Raw genomic sequence first — 19,789 nt, 5'->3', positions numbered from 1 at the left:
AGATGAGACTCTCAAGCCCAGTGTTCTAATGAAGTATGTAACACTGATCCAATGTCAGGTGAGACTCTCAAGCCCAGTGTTCTAACGGAGTACATAACACTGACCCAATGTCAGATAAGACTCTCAAGCCCAGAGTTCTAAAGGAGTATGTAACACTGATCCAATGTCAGGTGAGACTCTCAAGCCCAGTGTTCTGATGGAGTACGTAACACTGATCCAATGTCAGGTGAGACCCACAAGCCCAGTGTTCTAATGGAGTACTTAACACTGATCCAATGTCAGGTGAAGCCTCCAGACCCAGTGTTGTAATGGAGTACTTAACACTGATCCAATGTCAGGTGAAGCCTCCAGACCCAGTGTTCTAATGGAGTACGTAACACTGATCCAATGTCAGATGAGACCCACAAGCCCAGTGTTCTGATGGAGTACGTAACACTGATCCAATGTCAGGTGAGACCCACAAGCCCAGTGTTCTAATGGAGTACTTAACACTGATCCAATGTCAGGTGAAGCCTCCAGACCCAGTGTTCAAATGGAGTACTTAACACTGATCCAATGTCAGGTGAAGCCTCCAGACCCAGTGTTCTAATGGAGTACGTAACACTGATCCAATGTCAGGTGAGACCCACAAGCCCAGTGTTCTAATGGAGTACTTAACACTGATCCAATGTCAGGTGAAGCCTCCAGACCCAGTGTTCTAATGGAGTACTTAACACTGATCCAATGTCAGGTGAAGCCTCCAGACCCAGTGTTCTAATGGAGTAGGTCACACTGAGCCAGTCTAGTGTGTAAGGTGAGCTGCAAGTTTGAGACACTGCTGGCAGTAAACATGCATTGCTGGTAAATGAAGACGTTGTTTTCTTACCTGATGATATGGTTGATAATGATTGGGTCCGGTGGTAGCAGCAGATTAGTCAGTCTCTGTGGAATTTCTGAGAATTTCAGTCGGGGACAATCGAATATCTGTTAAGGAAAGGAGACAGACAATCTAAGCTAAAAACACATATAAATGGAAGGCCCGTAAGTTCTTTATTTTGTCAGTATGCTAGAACCTATTACTTAGATGGAACATTACACCATTAGGTTATCCCAGATATAAAGCTCACAGCCAACTCAATGCTGCAGACTGCATGGAGCATTTGGAACTGATTTCAACGTACTGTGGTCCTGCCTAAAAATACAGGCGTCAGATATTCTTCTCTTTTTATTCGTCAGTGTTGAAGGTGACCTCAGAAAACACTGATTATTAAAATATTCTCACCAACTAAACTATTCATAACAAAAGAATATATAATCACACAGTATAAAATGCCCCGACACAATATAACATGTCTGGGATATATAAACATCCCATGGCACAATATAACATGCCCTGGCATAATATAACATGCCTGGGATATATAAATATGCCCTGGCACAATATAACATGCCATGGAACAATATAACATGCCCTGGAACAATATAAACACGCCCTGACACCATATAACATGCCTGGGATATATAAACACGCCCTGACACCATATAATATGCCTGGGATTTATAAACACGCCCTGACACAATATAACATGCCTGTGATATATAAACACACCCTGACACAATATAATATGCCTGTGATATATAAACACGCCCTGACACAATATAACATGCCTGTGATATATAAACACGCCCTGACACAATATAACATGCCTGTGATATATAAACATGCCCTGACACAATATAACATGCCTGTGATATATAAACACGCCCTGACACAATATAATATGCCTGTGATATATAAACATGCCCTGACACAATATAACATGCCTGGGATATATAAACACGCCCTGACACAATATAATATACCTGGGATATATAAACACGCCCTGACACAATATAATATGCCTGGGATTTATAAACACGCCCTGACACAATATAACATGCCTGGGATATATAAATATACCCTGACACAATATAACATGCCTGGGATATATAAATATGCCCTGACACAATATAACATGCCCTGACACAATATAACATGCCGGGGATATATAAATATGCCCTGACACAATATAACATGCCCTGACACAATATAACAGGCCTGGGATATATAAATATGCCCTGACACATTATAACATGCCTGGGATATATAAATATGCCATGACACAATATAACATGCCCTGACACAATATAATATGCCTGTGATATATAAACACGCCCTGACACAATGTAATATGCCTGTGATATATAAACACGCCCTGACACAATATAATATGCCTGTGATATATAAACACGCCCTGACACAATATAATATGCCTGGGATATATAAACACGCCCTGACACAATATAACATGTCTGTGATATATAAACACGCCCTGACACAATATAATATGCCTGTGATATATAAACACGCCCTGACACAATATAACATGCCTGGGATATATAAACACGCCCTGACACAATATAACATGCCTGTGATATATAAACATGCCCTGACACAATATAATATTTCTGGGATATATAAACACGCCCTGACACAATATAACATACCTGTGATATATAAACACACCCTGACACAATATAATATGCCTGTGATATATAAACACGCCCTGACACAATATAATATGCCTGTGATATATAAACACGCCCTGGCACAATATAATATGCCTGGGATATATAAACACGCCCTGACACAATATAACATGTCTGTGATATATAAACACGCCCTGACACAATATAACATGCCTGTGATATATAAACACGCCCTGACACAATATAATATGCCTGTGATATATAAACATGCCCTGACACAATATAACATGCCTGGGATATATAAACACGCCCTGACACAATATAACATGCCTGTGATATATAAACATGCCCTGACACAATATAATATGCCTGGGATATATAAACATGCCCTGACACAATATAACATACCTGTGATATATAAACACACCCTGACACAATATAATATGCCTGTGATATATAAACACGCCCTGACACAATATAATATGCCTGTGATATATAAACACGCCCTGGCACAATATAATATGCCTGTGATATATAAACACGCCCTGGCACAATATAATATGTCTGTGATATATAAACACGCCCTGACACAATATAATATGCCTGTGATATATAAACACAACCTGACACAATATAACATGCCTGGGATATATAAACACGCCCTGACACAATATAACATGCCTGGGATATATAAACACGCCCTGACACAATATAACATGCCTGGGATATATAAACACGCCCTGACACAATATAACATGCCAGTGATATATAAACATGCCCTGACACAATATAACATGCCTGTGATATATAAACATGCCCTGACACAATATAATATGCCTGTGATATATAAACATGCCCTGACACAATATAATATGCCTGTGATATATAAACACAACCTGACACAATATAACATACCTGTGATATATAAACACACCCTGACACAATATAACATACCTGTGATATATAAACACACCCTGACACAATATAATATGCCTGTGATATATAAACACGCCCTGACACAATATAATATGCCTGTGATAGATAAACACGCCCTGACACAATATAATATGCCTGGGATATATAAACACGCCCTGACACAATATAATATGCCTGTGATATATAAACACGCCCTGACACAATATAATATGTCTGTGATATATAAACACGCCCTGACACACTATAACATGCCTGGGATATAGAAACACGCCCTGACACAATATAATATGCCTGTGATATATAAACACGCCCTGACACAATATAATATGCCTGTGATATATAAACACGCCCTGACAAAATATAACATGCCTGTGATATATAAACACGCCCTGACAAAATATAATATGCCTGTGATATATAAACACGCCCTGACACAATATAACATGCCTGTGATATATAAACATGCCCTGACACAATATAATATGCCTGGGATATATAAACATGCCCTGACACAATATAATATGCCTGGGATATATAAACATGCCCTGACACAATATAATATGCCTGTGATATATAAACACGCCCTGAAACAATATAATATGCCTGGGATATATAAACACGCCCTGACACAATATAATATGCCTGTGATATATAAACACGCCCTGACACAATATAACATACCTGTGATATATAAACACGCCCTGACACAATATAATATGCCTGGGATATATAAACACGCCCTGACACAATATAATATGCCTGGGATATATAAACACGCCCTGACACAATATAATATGCCTGTGATATATAAACACGCCCTGACACAATATAACATGCCTGTGATATATAAACACGCCCTGACACAATATAATATGCCTGTGATATATAAACACACCCTGACACAATATAATATGCCTGTGATATATAAACACGCCCATACACAATATAACATACCTGTGATATATAAACACGCCCTGACACAATATAACATGTCTGTGATATATAAACACGCCCTGACACAATATAACATGCCTGTGATATATAAACACGCCCTGACACAATATAATATGCCTGTGATATATAAACACGCCCTGACACAATATAACATGCCTGTGATATATAAAAACACCCTGACACAATATAACATGCCTGTGATATATAAACACGCCCTGACACAATATAACATGCCTGTGATATATAAACACACCCTGACACAATATAATATGCCTGTGATATATAAACACGCCCTGACACAATATAATATGCCTGTGATATATAAAAACGCCCTAACACAATATAACATGCCTGGGATTTATAAACACGCCCTGACACAATATAATATGCCTGGGATTTATAAACACGCCCTGACACAATATAACATGCCTGTGATATATAAACACACCCTGACACAATGTAATATGCCTGTGATATATAAACATGCAGTGACACAATATAATATGCCTGTGATATATAAACACACCCTGACACAATATAACATGCCTGTGATATATAAACATGCCCTGACACAATATAATATGTCTGTGATATATAAACACGCCCTGACACAATATAATATGTCTGTGATATATAAACACGCCCTGACACAATATAATATGTCTGGGATATATAAACACGCCCTGACACAATATAATATGCCTGTGATATATAAACACGCCCTGACACAATATAATATGCCTGTGATATATAAACACGCCCTGACACAATATAATATGCCTGTGATATATAAACACGCCCTGACACAATATAATATGCCTGTGATATATAAACACGCCCTGACACAATGTAATATGCCTGGGCTATATAAACATGCCCTAACACAATATAATATGCCTGGGATATATAAACACACCCTGACACACTATAATATGCCTGTGATATATAAACACGCCCTGACACACTATAATATGCCTGTGATATATAAACACGCCCTGACACAATATAACATGCCTGTGATATATAAACATGCCCTGACACAATATAACATGCCTGTGATATATAAACACGCCCTGACACAATATAATATGCCTGTGATATATAAACACGCCCTGACACAATATAATATGCCTGGGATATATAAACACGCCCTGACACAATATAATATGCCTGTGATATATAAACACGCCCTGACACAATATAATATGCCTGTGATATATAAACACGCCCTGACACAATATAATATGCCTGTGATATATAAACACGCCCTGACACAATATAATATGCCTGTGATATATAAACACGCCCTGACACAATATAATATGCCTGTGATATATAAACACGCCCTGACACAATATAATATGCCTGTGATATATAAACACGCCCTGACACAATATAACATGCCTGTGATATATAAACATGCAGTGACACAATATAATATGCCTGTGATATATAAACACGCCCTGACACAATATAATATGCCTGGGATATATAAACATGCCCTGACACTATATAATATGCATGTGATATATAAACACGCCCTGACACAATATAATATGCCTGGGATTTATAAACACACCCTGACACAATATAACATGCCTGTGATATATAAACACGCCCTGACACAATATAATATGCCTGTGATATATAAACATGCCCTGACACAATATAACATGCCTGTGATATATAAACACGCCCTGACACAATATAACATGCCTGTGATATATAAACACACCCTGACACAATATAATATGCCTGTGATATATAAACACGCCCTGACACAATATAATATGCCTGTGATATATAAAAACGCCCTAACACAATATAACATGCCTGGGATTTATAAACACGCCCTGACACAATATAATATGCCTGGGATTTATAAACACGCCCTGACACAATATAACATGCCTGTGATATATAAACACACCCTGACACAATGTAATATGCCTGTGATATATAAACATGCAGTGACACAATATAATATGCCTGTGATATATAAACACACCCTGACACAATATAACATGCCTGTGATATATAAACATGCCCTGACACAATATAATATGTCTGTGATATATAAACACGCCCTGACACAATATAATATGCCTGTGATATATAAACACGCCCTGACACAATATAATATGTCTGGGATATATAAACACGCCCTGACACAATATAATATGCCTGTGATATATAAACACGCCCTGACACAATATAATATGCCTGTGATATATAAACACGCCCTGACACAATATAATATGCCTGTGATATATAAACACGCCCTGACACAATATAATATGCCTGTGATATATAAACACGCCCTGACACAATGTAATATGCCTGGGCTATATAAACATGCCCTAACACAATATAATATGCCTGGGATATATAAACACACCCTGACACACTATAATATGCCTGTGATATATAAACACGCCCTGACACACTATAATATGCCTGTGATATATAAACACGCCCTGACACAATATAACATGCCTGTGATATATAAACATGCCCTGACACAATATAACATGCCTGTGATATATAAACACGCCCTGACACAATATAATATGCCTGTGATATATAAACACGCCCTGACACAATATAATATGCCTGGGATATATAAACACGCCCTGACACAATATAATATGCCTGTGATATATAAACACGCCCTGACACAATATAATATGCCTGTGATATATAAACACGCCCTGACACAATATAATATGCCTGTGATATATAAACACGCCCTGACACAATATAATATGCCTGTGATATATAAACACGCCCTGACACAATATAATATGCCTGTGATATATAAACACGCCCTGACACAATATAATATGCCTGTGATATATAAACACGCCCTGACACAATATAACATGCCTGTGATATATAAACATGCAGTGACACAATATAATATGCCTGTGATATATAAACACGCCCTGACACAATATAATATGCCTGGGATATATAAACATGCCCTGACACTATATAATATGCATGTGATATATAAACACGCCCTGACACAATATAATATGCCTGGGATTTATAAACACACCCTGACACAATATAACATGCCTGTGATATATAAACACGCCCTGACACAATATAACATGCCTGTGATATATAAACACGCCCTGACACAATATAATATGCCTGTGATATATAAACATGCCCTGACACAATATAACATGCCTGTGATATATAAACACGCCCTGACACAATATAATATGCCTGGGATATATAAACACGCCCTGACACAATATAATATGCCTGTGATATATAAACACGCCCTGACACAATATAACATGCCTGGGATATATAAACATGCAGTGACACAATATAATATGCCTGGGATTTATAAACACGCCCTGACACAATATAACATGCCTGTGATATATAAACACACCCTGACACAATATAATATGCCTGTGATATATAAACATGCAGTGACACAATATAATATGCCTGTGATATATAAACACACCCTGACACAATATAACATGCCTGTGATATATAAACATGCCCTGACACAATATAATATGTCTGTGATATATAAACACGCCCTGACACAATATAATATGTCTGTGATATATAAACACGCCCTGACACAATATAATATGCCTGGGATATATAAACACGCCCTGACACAATATAATATGCCTGTGATATATAAACACGCCCTGACACAATATAATATGCCTGTGATATATAAACACGCCCTGACACAATATAATATGCCTGTGATATATAAACACGCCCTGACACAATATAATATGCCTGGGATATATAAACACGCCCTGACACAATATAATATGCCTGGGATATATAAACATGCCCTGACACAATATAATATGCCTGGGATATATAAACACGCCCTGACACAATATAATATGCCTGTGATATATAAACACGCCCTGACACAATATAACATGCCTGTGATATATAAACATGCAGTGACACAATATAATATGCCTGGGATTTATAAACACGCCCTGACACAATATAACATGCCTGTGATATATAAACACACCCTGACACAATATAATATGCCTGTGATATATAAACATGCAGTGACACAATATAATATGCCTGTGATATATAAACACACCCTGTCACAATATAACATGCCTGTGATATATAAACATGCCCTGACACAATATAATATGTCTGTGATATATAAACACGCCCTGACACAATATAATATGTCTGTGATATATAAACACGCCCTGACACAATATAATATGCCTGTGATATATAAACACGCCCTGACACAATATAATATGCCTGTGATATATAAACACACCCTGACACAATATAATATGCCTGGGCTATATAAACATGCCCTAACACAATATAATATGCCTGTGATATATAAACACACCCTGACACACTATAATATGCCTGTGATATATAAACACGCCCTGACACACTATAATATGCCTGTGATATATAAAAACGCCCTGACACAATATAACATGCCTGTGATATATAAACACGCCCTGACACAATATAACATGCCTGTGATATATAAACATGCCCTGACACAATATAACATGCCTGTGATATATAAACACGCCCTGACACAATATAATATGCCTGTGATATATAAACACGCCCTGACACAATATAATATGCCTGGGATATATAAACACGCCCTGACACAATATAATATGCCTGTGATATATAAACACGCCCTGACACAATATAATATGCCTGTGATATATAAACACGCCCTGACACAATATAATATGCCTGTGATATATAAACACGCCCTGACACAATATAATATGCCTGTGATATATAAACACGCCCTGACACAATATAATATGCCTGTGATATATAAACACGCCCTGACACAATATAATATGCCTGTGATATATAAACACGCCCTGACACAATATAACATGCCTGTGATATATAAACATGCAGTGACACAATATAATATGCCTGTGATATATAAACACGCCCTGACACAATATAATATGCCTGGGATATATAAACATGCCCTGACACAATATAATATGCATGTGATATATAAACACGCCCTGACACAATATAATATGCCTGGGATTTATAAACACACCCTGACACAATATAACATGCCTGTGATATATAAACACGCCCTGACACAATATAACATGCCTGTGATATATAAACACGCCCTGACACAATATAATATGCCTGTGATATATAAACAAGCCCTGACACAATATAATATGCCTGTGATATATAAACACGCCCTGACACAATATAATATGCCTGTCATATATAAACACACCCTGACACAATATAATATGCCTGTGATATATAAACACGCCCAGACACAATATAACATACCTGTGATATATAAACACGCCCTGACACAATATAACATGTCTGTGATATATAAACACGCCCTGACACAATATAACATGTCTGTGATATATAAACACGCCATGACACAATATAATATGCCTGTGATATATAAACACGCCCTGACACAATATAACATGCCTGTGATATATAAACATGCCCTGACACAATATAACATGCCTGGGATATATAAACATGCCCTGACACAATATAACATGCCTGTGATATATAAACACGCCCTGACACAATATAATATGCCTGGGATATATAAACACGCCCTGACACAATATAACATGCCCGGGATATATAAACATGCCCTGACACAAAATAACATGCCTGTGATATATAAAAATGCCCTGACACAATATAACATGCCTGTGATATATAAACACGCCCTGACACAATATAATATGCCTGTGATATATAAACATGCCCTGACACAATATAACATGCCTGTGATATATAAACACGCCCTGACACAATATAATATGCCTGTGATATATAAACATGCCCTGACACAATATAACATGCCTGTGATATATAAACATGCCCTGACACAATATAATATGCCTGTGATATATAAACATGCCCTGACACAATATAACATGCCTGTGATATATAAACACGCCCTGACAAAATATAACATACCTGTGATATATAAACACGCCCTGACACAATATAATATGCCTGTGATATATAAACACGCCCTGACACAATATAACATGCCTGGGATATATAAACATGCCCTGACACAATATAATATGCCTGGGATATATAAACATGCCCTGACACAATATAATATGCCTGTGATATATAAACACGCCCTGACACAATATAATATGCCTGTGATATATAAACACGCCATGACACAATATAATATGCCTGGGATATATAAACATGCCCTGACACAATATAATATGCCTGTGATATATAAACACGCCCTGACACAATATAATATGCCTGTGATATAAAAACACGCCCTGAAACAATATAATATGCCTGGGATATATAAACATGCCCTGACACAATATAATATGCCTGTGATATATAAACACGCCCTGACACAATATAATATGCCTGTGATATATAAACACGCCCTGACACAATATAATATGCCTGTGATATATAAACAAGCCCTGACACAATATAATATGCCTGTGATATATAAACACGCCCTGACACAATATAATATGCCTGTCATATATAAACACACCCTGACACAATATAATATGCCTGTGATATATAAACACGCCCAGACACAATATAACATACCTGTGATATATAAACACGCCCTGACACAATATAACATGTCTGTGATATATAAACACGCCCTGACACAATATAACATGTCTGTGATATATAAACACGCCATGACACAATATAATATGCCTGTGATATATAAACACGCCCTGACACAATATAACATGCCTGTGATATATAAACACACCCTGACACAATATAACATGCCTGTGATATATAAACACGCCCTGACACATTATAACATGCCTGTGATATATAAACACGCCCTGACACACTATAACATGCCTGGGATATATAAACATGCCCTGACACAAAATAACATGCCTGTGATATATAAACACGCCCAGACACAATATAATATGCCTGTGATATATAAACACGCCCTGACACAATATAATATGCCTGTGATATATAAACACGCCCTGACACAATATAATATGCCTGGGATATATAAACACGCCCTGACACAATATAATATGCCTGTGATATATAAACACGCCCTGACTCAATATAACATGCCTGGGATCTATAAACATGCCCTGACACAATATAATATGCCTGGGATATATAAACACGCCCTGACACAATATAATATGCCTGGGATAAATAAACACGCCCTGTCACAATATAATATGCCTGGGATATATAAACACGCCCTGACACAATATAATATGCCTGGGATATATAAACACGCCCTGACACAATATAATATGCCTGGGATATATAAACACACCCTGACTCAATATAACATGCCTGGGATATATAAACATGCCCTGACACAATATAATATGCCTGGGATATATAAACACGCCCTGACACAATATAATATGCCTGTGATATATAAACACGCCCTGACACAATATAATATGCCTGTGATATATAAACACGCCCTGACACAATATAACATACCTGTGATATATAAACACACCCTGACACAATATAATATGCCTGTGATATATAAACACGCCCTGACACAATATAATATGCCTGTGATATATAAACACGCCCTGACACAATATAATATGTCTGTGATATATAAACATGCCCTGACACAATATAATATGCCTGTGATATATAAACACGCCCTGACACAATATAACATGCATGTGATATATAAACCCGCCCTGACACAATATAACATGCCTGGGATATATAAACACGCCCTGACACAATATAATATGTCTGTGATATATAAACATGCCCTGACACAATATAATATGCCTGTGATATATAAACACGCCCTGACACAATATAACATGCATGTGATATATAAACACGCCCTGACACAATATAACATGCCTGGGATATAGAAACACGCCCTGACACAATATAACATGCCTGTGATATATAAAAACGCCCTGACACAATATAACATGCCTGTGATATATAAACACGCCCTGACACAATATAACATGCCTGGGATATATAAACATGCCCTGACACAATATAACATGCCTGTGATATATAAACACGCCCTGACACAATATAATATGCCTGTGATATATAAACTCTCCCTGACACAATATAATATGCCTGGGATATATAAACACGCCCTGACACAATATAATATGCCTGGGATATATAAACATGCCCTGACACAATATAATATGCCTGTGATATATAAACACGCAGTGACACAATATATCATGCCTGGGATATATAAACACGCCCTGACACAATATAACATGCCTGTGATATATATAAACATGCCCTGACACAATATAACATGCCTGTGATATATAAACACACCCTGACACAATATAATATGCCTGTGATATATAAACACACCCTGACACAATATAACATGCCTGTGATATATAAACACGCCCTGACACAATATAACATGCCTGTGATATATAAACACGCCCTGACACAATATAATATGCCTGTGATATATAAACCCGCCCTGACACAATATAACATGCCTGTGATATATAAACACGTCCTGACACAATATAATATGCCTGTGATATATAAACACGCCCTGACACAATATAACATGCCTGGGATATATAAACACGCCCTGACACAATATAATATGCCTGTGATATATAAACACGCCCTGACACAATATAATATGCCTGTGATATATAAACATGCCCTGACACAATATAACAAACCTGTGATATATAAACACGCCCTGACACAATATAATATGCCTGTGATATATAAACAAGCCCTGACACAATATAACATACCTGTGATATATAAACACGCCCTGACACAATATAACATGCCTGTGATATATAAACACGCCCTGACACAATATAATATGCCTGTGATATATAAACACGCCCTGACACAATATAACATGCCTGGGATATATAAACATGCCCTGACACAATATAACATACCTGTGATATATAAACACGCCCTGACACAATATAACATGCCTTGTATATATAAACACGCCCAGACACAATATAACATGCCTGTGATATATAAACACGCCCTGACACAATATAACATGCCTGGGATATATAAACACGCCCTGACACATTATAATATGCCTGTGATATATAAACACAACCTGACACAATATAATATGCCTGTGATATATAAACACGCCCTGACACAATATAATATGCCTGTGATATATAAACACGCCCTGACACAATATAATATGCCTGTGATATATAAACACGCCCTGACACAATATAATATGCCTGTGATATATAAACACGCCCTGACACAATATAACATGCCTGTGATACATAAACACGCCCTGACACAATATAACATACCTGTGATATATAAACACGCCCTGACACAATATAATATGCCTGGGATATGTAAACACGCCCTGACACAATATAATATGCCTGGGATATATAAACATGCCATGACACAATATAATATGCCTGTGATATATAAACACGCCCTGACACAATATAACATGCCTGTGATATATAAACACGCCCTGACACACTATAATATGTTTGTGATATATAAACACACCCTGACACAATATAACATGCCTGTGATATATAAACACGCCCTGACACAATATAATATGCCTGGGATATATAAACACACCCTGGCACATTATAACATGCCTGTGATATATAAACATGCCCTGAAACACTATAATATGTCTGTGATATATAAACATGCCCTGACACAATATAACATGCCTGGGATATATATACACGCCCTGACACAATATAATATGTCTGTGATATATAAACTCGCCCTAACACAATATAATATGCCTGGGATATATAAACACGCACTGACACAATATAACATACCTGTGATATATAAACACGCCCTGACACAATATAACATGCCTGTGATATATAAACACGCCCTGACACAATATAATATGCCTGTGATATATAAACATGCCCTGACACAATATAATATGCCTGTGATATATAAACACGCCCTGACACAATATAACATGCCTGTGATATATAAACACACCCTGGCACAATATAATATGCCTGTGATATATAAACACGCCCTGACACAATATAATATGCCTGGGATATATAAATTCGCCCTGACACAAAATAATAGGCCTGGGATATATAAACATGCCCTGACACAATATAATATGCCTGGGATATATAAACACGCCCTGACACAATATAACATGCCTGTGATATATAAACACGCCCTGACACAATATAACATGCCTGTGATATATAAATATACCCTGACACAATATAATATGCCTGTGATATATAAACACACCCTGACACAATATAACATGCCTGTGATATATAAACACACCCTGACACAATATAATATGCCTGTGATATATAAACATGCCCTGACACAATATAACATACCTGTGATATATAAACACGCCCTGACACAATATAATAGGCCTGTGATATATAAACACGCCCTGACACAATATAACATGCCTGGGATATATAAACACACCCTGACACAATATAACATTCCTGGGATATATAAACACGCCCTGACACAATATAATATGCCTGTGATATATAAACACGCCCTGACACAATATAATATGCCTGTGATATATAAACATGCCCTGACACAATATAATATGCCTGTGATATATAAACACACCCTGACACAATATAATATGCCTGTGATATATAAACACGCCCTGACACAATATAACATGCCTGGGATATATAAACATGCCCTGACACAATATAACATGCCTGTGATATATAAACACGCCCTGACACAATATAACATGCCTGGGATATATAAACACACCCTGACACAATATAACATTCCTGGGATATATAAACACGCCCTGACACAATATAATATGCCTGTGATATATAAACACGCCCTGACACAATATAATATGCCTGTGATATATAAACACGCCCTGACACAATATAATATGCCTGGGCTATATAAACATGCCCTAACACAATATAATATGCCTGTGATATATAAACACACCCTGACACACTATAATATGCCTGTGATATATAAACACGCCCTGACACACTATAATATGCCTGTGATATATAAAAACGCCCTGACACAATATAACATGCCTGTGATATATAAACACGCCCTGACACAATATAACATGCCTGTGATATATAAACATGCCCTGACACAATATAACATGCCTGTGATATATAAACACGCCCTGACACAATATAATATGCCTGTGATATATAAACACGCCCTGACACAATATAATATGCCTGGGATATATAAACACGCCCTGACACAATATAATATGCCTGTGATATATAAACACGCCCTGACACAATATAATATGCCTGTGATATATAAACACGCCCTGACACAATATAATATGCCTGTGATATATAAACACGCCCTGACACAATATAATATGCCTGTGATATATAAACACGCCCTGACACAATATAATATGCCTGTGATATATAAACACGCCCTGACACAATATAATATGCCTGTGATATATAAACACGCCCTGACACAATATAACATGCCTGTGATATATAAACACAATATAATATGCCTGTGATATATAAACACGCCCTGACACAATATAATATGCCTGGGATATATAAACATGCCCTGACACAATATAATATGCATGTGATATATAAACACGCCCTGACACAATATAATATGCCTGGGATTTATAAACACACCCTGACACAATATAACATGCCTGTGATATATAAACACGCCCTGACACAATATAACATGCCTGTGATATATAAACACGCCCTGACACAATATAATATGCCTGTGATATATAAACAAGCCCTGACACAATATAATATGCCTGTGATATATAAACACGCCCTGACACAATATAATATGCCTGTGATATATAAACACACCCTGACACAATATAATATGCCTGTGATATATAAACACGCCCAGACACAATATAACATACCTGTGATATATAAACACGCCCTGACACAATATAACATGTCTGTGATATATAAACACGCCCTGACACAATATAACATGTCTGTGATATATAAACACGCCATGACACAATATAATATGCCTGTGATATATAAACACGCCCTGACACAATATAACATGCCTGTGATATATAAACATGCCCTGACACAATATAACATGCCTGGGATATATAAACATGCCCTGACACAATATAACATGCCTGTGATATATAAACACGCCCTGACACAATATAATATGCCTGGGATATATAAACACGCCCTGACACAATATAACATGCCCGGGATATATAAACATGCCCTGACACAAAATAACATGCCTGTGATATATAAAAATGCCCTGACACAATATAACATGCCTGTGATATATAAACACGCCCTGACACTATATAATATGCCTGTGATATATAAACATGCCCTGACACAATATAACATGCCTGTGATATATAAACACGCCCTGACACAATATAATATGCCTGTGATATATAAACATGCCCTGACACAATATAACATGCCTGTGATATATAAACATGCCCTGACACAATATAATATGCCTGTGATATATAAACATGCCCTGACACAATATAACATGCCTGTGATATATAAACACGCCCTGACACAATATAACATACCTGTGATATATAAACACGCCCTGACACAATATAATATGCCTGTGATATATAAACACGCCCTGACACAATATAACATGCCTGGGATATATAAACATGCCCTGACACAATATAATATGCCTGGGATATATAAACATGCCCTGACACAATATAATATGCCTGTGATATATAAACACGCCCTGACACAATATAATATGCCTGTGATATATAAACACGCCCTGACACAATATAATATGCCTGGGATATATAAACATGCCCTGACACAATATAATATGCCTGTGATATATAAACACGCCCTGACACAATATAATATGCCTGTGATATAAAAACACGCCCTGAAACAATATAATATGCCTGGGATATATAAACATGCCCTGACACAATATAATATGCCTGTGATATATAAACACGCCCTGACACAATATAATATGCCTGTGATATATAAACACGCCCTGACACAATATAATATGCCTGTGATATATAAACAAGCCCTGACACAATATAATATGCCTGTGATATATAAACACGCCCTGACACAATATAATATGCCTGTCATATATAAACACACCCTGACACAATATAATATGCCTGTGATATATAAACACGCCCAGACACAATATAACATACCTGTGATATATAAACACGCCCTGACACAATATAACATGTCTGTGATATATAAACACGCCCTGACACAATATAACATGTCTGTGATATATAAACACGCCATGACACAATATAATATGCCTGTGATATATAAACACGCCCTGACACAATATAACATGCCTGTGATATATAAACACACCCTGACACAATATAACATGCCTGTGATATATAAACACGCCCTGACACAATATAACATGCCTGTGATATATAAACACGCCCTGACACACTATAACATGCCTGGGATATATAAACATGCCCTGACACAAAATAACATGCCTGTGATATATAAACACGCCCAGACACAATATAATATGCCTGTGATATATAAACACGCCCTGACACAATATAATATGCCTGGGATATATAAACACGCCCTGACACAATATAATATGCCTGGGATATATAAACACGCCCTGACACAATATAATATGCCTGTGATATATAAACACGCCCTGACTCAATATAACATGCCTGGGATCTATAAACATGCCCTGACACAATATAATATGCCTGGGATATATAAACACGCCCTGACACAATATAATATGCCTGGGATAAATAAACACGCCCTGTCACAATATAATATGCCTGGGATATATAAACACGCCCTGACACAATATAATATGCCTGGGATATATAAACACGCCCTGACACAATATAATATGCCTGGGATATATAAACACACCCTGACTCAATATAACATGCCTGGGATATATAAACATGCCCTGACACAATATAATATGCCTGGGATATATAAACACGCCCTGACACAATATAATATGCCTGTGATATATAAACACGCCCTGACACAATATAATATGCCTGTGATATATAAACACGCCCTGACACAATATAACATACCTGTGATATATAAACACACCCTGACACAATATAATATGCCTGTGATATATAAACACGCCCTGACACAATATAATATGCCTGTGATATATAAACACGCCCTGACACAATATAATATGTCTGTGATATATAAACATGCCCTGACACAATATAATATGCCTGTGATATATAAACACGCCCTGACACAATATAACATGCATGTGATATATAAACCCGCCCTGACACAATATAACATGCCTGGGATATATAAACACGCCCTGACACAATATAATATTCCTGTGATATATAAACATGCCCTGACACAATATAATATGCCTGTGATATATAAACACGCCCTGACACAATATAACATGCATGTGATATATAAACACGCCCTGACACAATATAACATGCCTGGGATATAGAAACACGCCCTGACACAATATAACATGCCTGTGATATATAAACACGCCCTGACACAATATAACATGCCTGTGATATATAAACACGCCCTGACACAATATAACATGCCTGGGATATATAAACATGCCCTGACACAATATAACATGCCTGTGATATATAAACACGCCCTGACACAATATAATATGCCTGTGATATATAAACTCTCCCTGACACAATATAATATGCCTGGGATATATAAACACGCCCTGACACAATATAATATGCCTGGGATATATAAACATGCCCTGACACAATATAATATGCCTGTGATATATAAACACGCAGTGACACAATATATCATGCCTGGGATATATAAACACGCCCTGACACAATATAACATGCCTGTGATATATATAAACATGCCCTGACACAATATAACATGCCTGTGATATATAAACACACCCTGACACAATATAATATGCCTGTGATATATAAACACACCCTGACACAATATAACATGCCTGTGATATATAAACACGCCCTGACACAATATAACATGCCTGTGATATATAAACACGCCCTGACACAATATAATATGCCTGTGATATATAAACCCGCCCTGACACAATATAACATGCCTGTGATATATAAACACGTCCTGACACAATATAATATGCCTGTGATATATAAACACGCCCTGACACAATATAACATGCCTGGGATATATAAACACGCCCTGACACAATATAATATGCCTGTGATATATAAACACGCCCTGACACAATATAATATGCCTGTGATATATAAACATGCCCTGACACAATATAACAAACCTGTGATATATAAACACGCCCTGACACAATA

At 36.8% G+C, this 19,789-nt stretch overlaps 1 protein-coding gene across 3 annotated transcripts in view; it reads right to left on the bottom strand.

Annotated features, from left to right (window-relative positions):
* SMARCD3 (SWI/SNF related, matrix associated, actin dependent regulator of chromatin, subfamily d, member 3) overlaps positions 1-19,789 on the bottom strand; it is a 526,715-nt gene that overhangs the window by 170,929 nt on the left and 335,997 nt on the right. For all 3 annotated transcript variants that reach the window (XM_053713245.1, XM_053713246.1, XM_053713244.1), the window contains exon 9: positions 866-963. In XM_053713245.1, coding sequence (XP_053569220.1) covers positions 866-963 — 98 coding nt within the window. The remainder of the gene's footprint in view (positions 1-865; positions 964-19,789) is intronic.

Source organism: Bombina bombina, chromosome 5 (genome assembly GCF_027579735.1).
Source record: "Bombina bombina isolate aBomBom1 chromosome 5, aBomBom1.pri, whole genome shotgun sequence".
Classification (NCBI taxonomy): Eukaryota; Metazoa; Chordata; class Amphibia; order Anura; family Bombinatoridae; genus Bombina; species Bombina bombina.
This window is presented reverse-complemented; position numbering and strand designations above follow the sequence as displayed.